The 12,438-nt window shown below is 37.0% G+C and overlaps 1 protein-coding gene across 3 annotated transcripts in view; it reads right to left on the reverse strand.

Moving 5' to 3' along the window:
- LOC150081717 (MAGUK scaffold protein DLG5-like) overlaps positions 1-12,438 on the reverse strand; it is a 450,728-nt gene that overhangs the window by 7,047 nt on the left and 431,243 nt on the right. For all 3 annotated transcript variants that reach the window (XM_090378823.1, XM_090378822.1, XM_090378824.1), the window contains exon 25: positions 1,718-1,833. In XM_090378823.1, the coding sequence (XP_090234949.1) occupies positions 1,718-1,833 (116 nt within the window). The remainder of the gene's footprint in view (positions 1-1,717; positions 1,834-12,438) is intronic.

Genomic DNA, 12,438 nt, shown 5'->3' on the forward strand with positions numbered 1-12,438 from the left:
TTACACACTCTAGGTAGTGGAGAATGAAAAAGACCTTGGGGTAATTGTGCAGTCATGAAATTCTCTGAGAAGTGTAGACAAGCTGCTAGGACTGATCATGGCGTTTTGTCAATGATATATAGGAATTTTGCCAAAAGGAATAAGGAGGTGATTATCCAGTTGTATAAGGCAATATCTTGAGTACTGCACCCAGGTCTGGAAGCCTCATTTAGGAAGGACGTGGATCAGTCGGTATGGGGCAGAGAAGAACAATGAGATTAGTGAGGGAAACAAAAGGGTGCTCCTAACAAGAAAGGTTTCTGTCTGCAAATTGCAAAGTATGGTGGCAAGGAACCTGTGAGATCTGATTGAAATGTTCAAGACTTGAATGGATCAAGTAAGCTCAGTGATGATGGCATCCTGCCTCTTGCTCAGACCATACACATGAAGGATTTGAATTTAACCCAGGGGGTTAAATTCAAATTGAGGTATACTGGTTGCAGGACTGATGTGTGGTAGTTTGCCTTCAGCCAGTTGACTATTGGTGTATGATCCATCTGCTGTTGTGGAGGTGGGTAGTCTGAATGAAGTAAAAGTAGACAAACCATTTGAAGGGATGGAGAGGTGATATGGAAAACGTTTTTTTGTTTTTTTTCTCCCTTGCTCAACTGCATAAATTAGCTTCCTTATATCATTTACCACTACTAATACTAATTATCAGAATTAAATTACCACATTATGTAAGCTCTAGTTCTTGAGAGCTTAAGTAAATTTAGGGAAGTAGGACCTGGATGGACAAAGCTAAAGAAGCTTAGTTTTCTTGTATAAATCTGCTTTTAATTATACTAACATTGAAAGTGCACCACAAGAGTCACCCAAACACGACCCCAGAAGTATATGAATTGATCAGAGCTTCATAATTATTAGTAGCATATTTTTTTCTAGCTCCCAATCCAATTGCTTAGTCCTTAAGACTAAGTCATTCTGGGTTTCTTGTAAAAGTACATGTGTTCATTGTTATTACACTCAGCTTATATGATTTTTTTTTTTTTTTTTTTATGAAAACCCCAAGCACGAAAGGTATCAAAACCTATAGTACTTAGTACCGTGCATGGGTTGAAGAAGTATGGGGGGGGGGGGATGTGGTATGGAGTTATTTTCAACATATGCCTGTAGTAAAATTTTCTCTTCTTTTATTGCATAAACATTGTATTAACAGAGCCACAGACGGTATTTTAATCCTCCCTTCAAATGACTGAAAAAACATTGTCCAAAGAAGCCATAACAATGTTGCAGGTTAACACAGGATATTAATCAGCAATGTTGCTGATTAATATCCCGTGTTGAATGGTTAAGGCTTTTATTTGGTTAACTGTTCCAAGCTAGCCTAATTTTCCTACAACCTTACTTGAATTCAGATATAATCAATGATTCAGTGAATAAGACTTTTATTTGGTTAACTGTTCCTAGCTACCCTACTTTTCCCACCCACAACTTTACTTCCTTACTTGAATTTAGATACAATGTCAGGCATTTCCTCTTGCAGAACCACTTGACAAGCATTAAGTCAGAATGTTCTAACTAGCATATTCCTTTGGAATGTTTGATTTGAGGCTTTTTTTTTTTAGTTGTTAAGGATGCCTCTGTTTGATTATAATATATATTCATAAATATTCAACAGCATTATTATAAATTACACATAATATATCAAGAACATTGTTAAAGACATAAAACTTACCATTTATTACATTTTTAAATTCACTCTCAATTTTCAAGGCATGTTCATACATTTCTTTGGCAGCTTTGGTGGTAACTTTTTCCGTTAAGTAACGGGAAACCTTGACCTTTACTTCCCTGCAGAATGATTACCAAAAATAATATTGGTGAAGCAGAGAAAATGTAATTTTATAAATATACACTATAGTTTGTTTCAGAGTGAAATTTCAGATTGCAATTAGAAAGCTTTGTTTTAAAAATAAATTATTTTATACTCAGCTATTTAATTTTTGTAATTGAAGTTAGGTGTATATTAAGTGCCAAAGTAAGTAAGGCTATGAGGAATCATTATATTGTGTCTGTAACTGCACATATACTTCAGCTGGTTTGTTTGCTGGACAAAAAACCAGTTTCTGGAGAAAAAAAAACATGCAACCTTCTCCTGAGACTGGTTTACTCAATTGTACTAGAAATGCTGCCAGTAATAATGATTGGATTTGTTACTGGAAGCATTTCTGTAGCCTCTGTTTTTTGACATCCTCAGGAATCTTCTGATTCTACCTGGATCTTTGAATGATAAAATATCAGCCTTTTCAATGAATGCAATGTTTAGGAAAATGTTTGGTTTTGGAATTGCACTCTGTATTTCATTTTAACTTCAACACTTCAGCAAAACTGAACAGGTTATACCCACGTTGGGTTTGATAATCCCTTATTTTTGTCCCAAACATGCATTATCTCTCTTAATTGTGAATGAAGATGGTCTGTAATACTAATTCAACCCACTCCTCCCCGTCAGCCTTTTTTGCTATTATAATTCCAACAAATGCTATAATTCTTTTTTTGAAGTATATTTGTTTATTTTACACCAATTTACCAACCTGGAGAGTATAAATGGTAATTTAGCAATTGTACAGCATTGAAAAAATTCAGTGGAACCCAATCATGTTATTTTTGGCCAGAAATTGTTACATATTCAGAGTGCTTTTGTGAACCAAATTCTCCATGCACAATCCTGCTGATTTAAAAATTGTTGACATGTTGGTTTAACCAATTCAGGAATATGTATACACATCTACAGTGGCAGACAAAAAAACTGCATTACTTGTGAAATTTGCAAATAACGTGTTCTGCCCTGCATGTGGGTTGCAGAAATGTTCGAAATGCATTTGTTAGATGGAATATATATCTCTGTGAATGAAATCCAATAAAAAGACTCCACCTCATATACCTAACTGCCATAAATTTTCTTGCATTTACATGTACGAACTGAAATGACAAGTTAACATAACAGTATTATGTACTGAAAATCAGCAAAATAAGCCCTCAAAATTTTGTTGCTCCTCCTTGAGCTGCAATTACAGCCTTGCAATAAAATGGCATAGAGTAAATCAACTTCTGGATATACGGTTGCCCAATTTCATGGGACCATGCCCTTACAATGCTCTCTTGCAGCTGAATCTTACTTTTTTCTTCTGAGCAATTTTAGACGACATTATGTAATTTTCAATATGGTTCAAATCTTTTTTTTTTTTTTTTTTTTTTTTTTTTTTTTTTTTTAATGAGAACCCCAAACACGAGAGGTATAAGAACCTATAGTACTTAGTACCGTGCTTGGGTTGTAATGCCACACTGTAATGCCAGCATTTCTGAGGTATGGCTGAACCTTAAGGGAGAAAAACAAGGGAAAACAGTGTTTTAAGCCTTGCGAGACAAGAAGACAAACTCATCATTAAATCTAAATAGCATAAAACTTATCAATTTTGCTGAGTCCTGTTGAAAAATGCAGTTTTGGATGTCTGTGTGGTGATCCCTAATAACGGGTTTCAGGCACTCCTCCAAGATAAGCAGTGTAAGTTTCAGCATTCACCATTCCGTTAATAAACTTAATTTGCCCCACCCCTTTGCTTGTTATGCATCTCCAGACCATCTGACCAGCGGGGAACTTTACAGTTGGTGTTATGCAGTCAGGATGGTATGCCTCCGATTTTTGTCTTCTGACATATCACTTCCCATCCGAGCCATGCAGGTTGAACTTTGATTCATCAGAAAACATAAACGGTGTCGCATTGCTCTTTTGTCCATGAAACATGCGTTTTAGCAGAAGAAAGTTGCTTCTTCCTCATCTGTTTTGGTCCACAAAGGCTGATAGGCATGCAGATCACATTCCGAAAGCCATCTCTGAATAGTTCGTGCACTTTTGTCTCAATACCAGAGGTCATTTCAAAGTCCAGTTTTTGATCAGGAGCACTAGCATAGCAATTATGAAGGCATTACAATTTCAAATATCAATCTTGGGAAGGCATTATTCTCTTGCAGCCTGATCCAAGTCTTCTCTTCACATCACCGGTTTCACACTTTAATTTCAGAACCTGGGATACAGTGACTGGTGGCAGCCTATTTTATCAGCAATAGCACATACGAAGCCCTTCCTGGAACAGAGCAACAGCTACACTTTTTTCTTGGTGTCAATGGAACATATGGAGCCATGCTTACACCTCCGCAAAGCAGGATACTAATGAGTGTGTATACCCTTCCAACACCGCATTCATAGAAACAGCTGATGCAATACCTTTTGCTTTGCAACAAACAAAATTATTCTTATTACTAGCCATATAGTGCAAGGAAGCTTGAGGCTTATGCTGCACCAGCTAAAATAAATTACCAAGTTACCCTGAGAGAGAGTAAAGAGAATCTGTTATTCCTAAAAATGCATATTTGATGAAGTGACCATCAGAAAACGGTTTGCATTTTTTGCAAGAAGATGACTCACTTTAAATGATGCTACAGTTACTGCTTTAGATTGTAAATTAGATGTCATGAAGAAATTTTGTTGTGCGAATCTGGATTTAAGTTCTTTTAGTTTATTTTTTCTAAGGTCACTGTTAGGCAGAAAATCCAATTGGTATTTACCATGGAGTACTGAAGTGCTTTTCTAAATTTTCTATTTTGGGTAAAACCATGGAAGCACTGCAAATCAAACAATAATTTTTTTTTTATTTTATCATCCCAAAAAGTATTCTAGTTTCCAATCTTAATGAAAATGATATTACATATACACTATGTATATGTGTAAAATGTATCATTTTACACTCCTATGCGGTATGCTATATCATTTTACGTTACTATGCTCTCCACATAACTGCGCGAATTTTCATGAGAAGACTAGTGACTGTGTGGCAACAAGAGTAGTCACGTAGTCAACAGATTTGTAATTAGGCATATGCAGTGGGGCACATAATAATAATAACATTTAGATTTTGACTAATCTACTTTTTATATATATTTAACATTCATCGTCATTGACTGAAATCGATTTGTTGGCCATCCCTGATACACAGGAATTTTGCAAGCTGTGATGGTATAAAGCAGTGGTTTGAATATTGTACATAGGTCTAGAAGCCTCATTTTAGAGAGGTATGGATCTGTTGGAACAAGTGCAGAGAAAAGAAAAAATATTAGTCAGAGACATAAAAAAGTACTCTTACCAAGGATACCACAGTATCTGAACACTAGGTATCTGTAAGATGTGATTGAAGTGCTAAAGCTTTATATGATTGAGGAACTTAAATGTAGATAGTGTCCTGACTCTTGCTTGGATATAAATAAAAATAAATCTGCAGCCATTATGAACCCGATGCAGGATGGAAGCCTCCTCAACAATTCATGTTGAAGGAAATGGACCATAATCTGCCACGCTGGTCCAGTGCGGGTTGGCAGATCAACCGTATTTAGCAGTCAGGGGCTTTAACTCAGGTTTCCCCAAAGAGCGTGTGCTACTGCACTCCCGCTCCAGACCACATGGCTACAGAAGGGGACATAAATTTAAATTGAAAAAGGATGGTTGTAGGATAGATATGTGAAAATTTTTTTTCAACCACAGAGTAACGGCAAGGTGGTAGATGACTTTCATCAACCGCTGAAACACCACCACTTTGCTTATTGGAGGCTTGAAGTGGCGAAACCCATGTTTAGTCTCTAGAGCAAAGTTTCCGGCATCCCCCTCCCCCCATACTTCTCCTTCAACCCATGCACGGTACTAAGTACTATAGGTTTTGATACCTTTCGTGATTGGGGTTTTCATTAAAAAAAAAAAAAAAAAAAAAAACAATTCATGGAAAAAAGTTCCATCTAGTGCTGTGGATGGTGATATTTTGAACAGATTTTGCTAGACTTTCTGTAGACAGAAAATATATGTGAAAGGGAACGTGAAAAAAGTGATCAGCACTCTTCCCTTCAGCTGCACTGCAGATCATAATGAAATTCCAGCATTCATATTATTGATTTATTCACCTTTTTTTTCTTTTTTTTTTTATGTCTGTTTAAATCCCAATTTCTTCCCAACTGGATGGCCTTGTTATAAACCTTTCCCATTGCCAAGCAAAACATCCAAAGTTATGAAAGACACTTGTCCAATCTCCATCTCATCATCTGTCCTAAGAGTACAGTAAACCCATGCTATTCGCGGGGGTTACATTCCTGAGAAATGACACGAATACCGAAAACGCAAATACTGAGTTATGGCTCCCATAGTAATAAAGGGGTTCCGTTCCAAAGTATGAAATATATAAGAAAAACTAGTCTAAAATTTTGTCTATGTATTTATTATATGTACCTTCATAATATGACTATGTACATAGACAGTACATAGTGAAATGCAAGCATATGGCATCGAAATGAAAATAAGAAACAATTTAATATTAAATGTAATATTTATTAGAAATTTCAAACAAATCTTTCAAACCAGCGCCTTTGCTATAGATAAAAAACTTATCCCGCCAGTGCTATCACCAGTTTCGCTCAAGTGTTGATAAAGGAGTTTTGCCTTTTCATGAATGATGAGTGAACTTAACGGGATTTTATTTTGAGTTCGGTCTTCTATCCACAGATTTAAAGCCTTTTCCATTTTTTCTAATTTAACATCACGAGTTATAGAGCAAATTTTTGAAGCAATTAGCGCGTTTTCACGGACACTACGGCAGATTTTTTCTTCCGATTTTTTGATTGATCGTACCGTTGACTAATTGATTTTATACTGCTTTGTCACTGAGGAGACACTTTCACCATTAGAAATTTTATCTAATAACTCAATTTTATTCGCTGATATCATCACCTTTGATATTTTCACATTTCTCTTGTTATTGGTAGCCATATTTTTGTAGGGGTTAGAAAGAACTTGTCCACAATAAAGTCACTTTCTTCCGTTAATACACTCGAAAAAGTCTGTTTTACACTGCAAAACAGTAGATTTATCATTTTTGCAAGCATATCAATTTATAAATCGATAAATTTATAAGCATATAAATTAAAAGCAAACGACGAAACCTTCCATGACAAGCGCATAACACATACTGAACAAGGATTAGCGAGAAACATCCACGCTCGCGATTTTGTCACCCCTCTCCCCCCACCCACTGAGCGCTGTTTTGACCGTGAAAGATAATTTTAGCCACGCCCATGTTTTTTTTTATGGCGGAAAATATTCACGGTGCTTTAAAATTCACATTTTTTTAGGTTTCATTTTATATTAAATCGGCGATCGTGAAACTGTGAATACAGATGCCGCGAATAGCGGGGGTTTACTATATTAGTATCCTAGTCTCACAGATAATTTCACCATATACGGAGTAACCACATTTTGGAGTCCCGGGAAAATCTATTACATCTAATCTGCTTCTTACTAACTTTCATAACATAATTGTCCTGAAGAACAAACAGAAAAGTGACTTTGCATATCTAGAAAGTAACTCTGCAATTGACCACGTGATCCTATCTGCAGTTCTACATTTGCATAGTTTCTTCTATGTCATTGGTATCTCTACAGATTTCTGTTCTCTCTCTCTCTCTCCCTCCCTGTGTGTGTGTGTGTGTGTGTGTGTGTGTGTGTGTGTGTGTGTGTGTGTGTGTGTGTGTGTGTGTGTGTGTGTGTGTGTGTGTGTGTGTGTGTGTGTGTGTGTTTAATCTGTCAATTAATCCTGAAAAAACTGAACACCTTCAAATTTCTAAAAAGAGATTCCCATTAAAATTGGTAACATCAAGTCAAAATGATTGCAATTTTAATTGTAAATTCCCATAAGGATCTTAGAAACAATTTTGACTCCAAATTTAATTTTGTGCTTGGTGTTGAATTTCTCATATTGAAATTTACTAAATTTATTTGGCTATAGAAACAGGAACCCACATCTCAAATGCTACCACTACTATTAGCATGTCCTTCACTAAGCTTGTTCACCCATGCATTCTCTATGCTTCCTCTGTTTGGACAGGAGTTGCTAAATCTCACTTTCAAAAATTTGCATTGGAGTATTGGTTTCTGAACTGGATTTGAGAAGGTTCAGTCAAAATCAGTGATAGTTGAATGGCTAAATTATCCAACTCTAAAAGACTCTGTTATTAAAGCAAATCTTATAATGCTTGATAGAATATTTAATGGCAATGTCAACCATCCTGAATTATGGTCAATTACTGAATGGCAGATCCCATGTCCAGCTGCTAGAATCAAACTAAAACTCGCCGTTATGTAACAGACATTGGAGGCTTGATAATCACTTCACTTTCTGTTTAATACGAGCCACTAATGTACTAGGATTGATCCTGAACACTTTCTCCTAGATAAAAAGTATTTCCAAACAAGTCTGGACCCAAACTTGTTTGGAAGTACAAATAACTTGTAAGTGAAGCTGTATTTGCAATCTGAAATTATATAAATTATAATTTATATAATTTAAAAGTCACCATTTAGTTAAGAATTTATCTTGAAGGTGAGGAAAAGTGAAAAATCCACTTTTCACTTTTCTGTTAAGTCAATAAAGTTTAAAAAAAAAAAAAATCCACAATATACAAAATACAATTCATTTGGCTACAGATGCCAATGAAGATGTTGCCAGCAATGCTAACAGAATACAAAAACCCTATTCTTCATTAGACATAATGCTAAAACAATTTTTCCACAGTAATGCTTTTAAAAAGATACAGTGAAAAGTACTTTTGTAGGATGCATTTATAATTTATACATTCAAAGTAAAGCAAGTATCACTGTAAATATAAAGTCTGTTAAAAAAGTATCTGGACTGCTTACAATACAGCAATATAGTGGCAGTAAGAATATTTACAGGTCGGACAACTTGACCCCTTTCAAAAGTATTAGGAGTGATCAATTAGTCCAATGGTTTTCCATTCTTGGAAAACAATTGGACTAATTTGACTTTAAAATAGCTCAAAGCTGAGCCATTGCACTACTCTTTATTCTATACATCAACTCAATGTCCCCTCAGCATTTATTTTTCTCATTTTTGGAGTGGGGTGAGGGAGGGAGGGGAAATCACATGTAGCCATATCTATCAAATGTGAAAATGCTGACCTTAGGTGATTGTAAGTTTGGCCAAAAAAAAAAAAAAAAAAAAAAAAAAAAACCCTCTGTAAAAGTTAGCATTAAAAGTAATGGCACATTACTGTGTTGAATTAACAAACCATTTTTAGTCTTTTTCTTCTAATTGCAATACGAAGGTTTCCCAGAACTAAAATGTAGAACTTTTTATTAACTGTTTGTCCATTTGGTCTGTATTCACAGTAGACAGTACCCCAGTGAGAAAAATGCTAGCATGGCCTGGAATTTGTTTTGGTGTGCACCTACTGTGCTTTTTTAAGTGAATGGAAAAAGGAGTCTTCTAGTGGAATGATTGCTGTTCAGTTTCAGAAAGATACCTATACACCCACCTTACTAAAATGAAATATATCAGTTATGATATATTTCATTTTAGTAAGGTTTAAACAAATCAGAAGCAACTTTAGCATTAGCATTAAGCATTAGCATTAGTAGAGGCATTTGATGCAAGAAAGCAAGCTTATGCAGCATCAGCCAAAAAAAAAAAAAAAAACCCACTTCCACTTCACCCCTCTGTTCCTTCAAAATACCTGTCCAGCTGAGCCTTAAACTTATTTAGGCTATCAACCTCCACCAACCACCCACCGCTGGCTAAAGGCAAATTTCTGCACGTCTATCCTACATCTGTCTTTCCTCAATTTGAATTTATGCCCTCTCAGGTGATTTTTCTGAGCTAGAGGAAGAATCCCATCAGCATTGAGCATGCTTAAACCATTCAAGGCTTTATACACCTCTATCAGATCACCTCACCAGTGCCTAGTCTCCAGACACTGTAATTTGCAAAACTTAAGCCTTTCTTCGTAAGAGCACCACTTTGTTCCATTCACTAATCTTGTTGCCCTTCTCTGTACTCGTTCCAGCAGCTCTACATCCTTCTTGAAATGAGGCCTCCAGACCTGTATACAGTACTCTAGGTGTGGCCTGACCATTGCCTTATACAATGGAATAATCACCTCCTTATCCCTGCTGGAAAAATTCCTGTATATCATTGACAATACTCCATGAGCTACTCTTGCAGCCCGTCTGCACTGCTCAGAGAACTTCATATCTGCCTGCACAAACACCCCCAAGTCCCTTTCATTCTCTACCACTGTGAGTGTAGTACCACAGAGTTGATACATTGCTCTGGGGTTGCTGTTTCCCATGTGTAGTACTTTACATTTGTCAATGTTAAACTTCATTTGCCACCTCTCAGCCCATCTGCTCAACCTTTCCAGATCCTGTTGCAGCAGCATAGTGTCAGTAGTGTCCTTGACAACCCTGCCAACCTTTGTATCATCTGCAAACTTGGACATTAAGCTTGATATACCATCATCAATATCATTTATAAATACAGAAAACAATAATGGACCCAACACTGAGCCCTGAGGGACTCCACTAATAACATTAGTCCACGATGAGCAGTGTCCATTGATTACCACTCTCTGTCTTCTCCCCCTTAACCACCCCTTTATCCATAGCAGCAATTTGCCTCCAATGTCACACTGCTCCAATTTGTGTAGCAGTCTTCCATGTGCAACAGTATCAAAAGCCTTTCTAAGATCCAAGTATATAATATCAAAGTTATTCCCTGCATCCAGTTCTTTTGTGACTGCATCATAGTATCCAATCAAGTTGGTCAGGCAAGACTTCCCCTTAACAAAACCATGCTGTGTCTGAGCTATAACTGAAGTCTTGTCTAAATGATCCTACAATGCTTCTTTAACCAGTGCCTCCATTAATTTTTCTGGAACAGAAGTTAAGCTCACAGGTCTATAATTACTTGTGTCAGCCTTTGATCCTCCTTTGTGAATTGGGGTCACATTTGCACATTTCCAGTCTATGGGTACCTCCCCTGAGTCCAAGGAAGCTCTCATAATTATGGCTAAGGGTTTGCTTACTTCCTTTGCTGCCTCCTTTAATATAACTGGATAGATCCCATCCACACCGGGTGCCTTTCTTGTGTTTATCTTCAACAGTTTCTCCTCCACTTTACTCCCAGTTATTTCAAGATTCTGTAGCTTACTGCTAGAGTTGAATACACCTCTGGCATTCCCCTCGCTGAATAACTCCTCATGTGTGAATGTCGATGCAAAATATTCATTTAGTTTGTTAGCTACCTGAGCAGGATCATCAACAGTTGACCCATCAATATCAAGTGGACCAATCTGATTCATCCCCTTCCTTCTAGAGTTTACATAAGTAAAGAACTCTTTGCTGTTTTTCTTTGCATCCCTTGCCAAGGATTTCTCGTAATCTGCCTTCGCCTGCCTAACCTCCTTTGTAACTTGGTTGCATATCAACTTGTATCTATCGTAGGCTTCTGTGTCATGTGTTAATTTGTAAGTATCCCATGCATTTTTCTTCTCTGCCATATGCCTCATTAGTTCATCTGACATCCATTTTGGCCTAAACTCTGAACAATATTTCTTAGTTGGTATGTAAAGCCTAGTAGCTTCCAAGATAAGTTCTTTGAATGCTTCCCATTTTGAATTTGCTGTTGGTAACATCATCAGTTGGTCCCACTGTATAGAATTTAAATACTGTCTCAGTTCATCGTAGTCGCCTTTACTGAAGCAATAACCCTTCCCTTTACCACTAATTGTAGTTACCTCTTTGAGTAAATCCCACTTCAGCACACTGTGATCACTGCCACCTAGTGGTTCATTTATCTGCAGATTCTTAATGCATGAAGAATCACTGCTGATAATCAAATCAAGACTATTACTCCCTCTAGTTGCCTCCCAAACATGCTGATGTAGAAAACAATCATCCAATAAATCCACAAAAGCCCTGCTAGTGTGTGAGTAACCAGCCCCCAAATTCCAGTCAATATCTGGGAAATTAAAATCTCCCATTATAAGACTCTCTGATTTACTGGCCCACTCTATTTCCCTGTATAGTTCCTGATTATACTCATCAGAGTCATTAGGCCTATAGCACACTCCTACTCTCAATTTTGATCTCCCAATGCTTATGTCACACCAAACTGACTCAACACTGCACTGTCCGGCGATGTCGACTGGCTTTACTTCCTTGGTTTTTATGTGTTTCTTAACTAATAGCATAACCCCTCCCCCCTTCCTATCCTGTCTATCCTTTCTGTAGACGTTGTACTCCCCAAATTGCAGTTCTGCATCCCTTATATCTGTGTGACACCACGTCTCTGATATCCCAACAATATCTGCCTTTGATGTTTTGAGCAATACCTCAAATTCATCAAATTTATTTACTAAACTCCTAGCATTGGTGTACACGCAAGTATACCTGCACCTGTTTCTATTCTTAGCTACCCTAACACAACCCATGTGTTTACTTGTACCCCAATGGCTCCCAGCAGTCTCTGAAATACCATGCATCTTGTTTTTCAGGCTTCTGCT

Source organism: Mastigoproctus giganteus, chromosome 8 (assembly GCF_048544385.1).
Source record: "Mastigoproctus giganteus isolate SK-2022 chromosome 8, ASM4854438v1, whole genome shotgun sequence".
NCBI classification, from domain to species: domain Eukaryota; kingdom Metazoa; phylum Arthropoda; class Arachnida; order Uropygi; family Thelyphonidae; genus Mastigoproctus; species Mastigoproctus giganteus.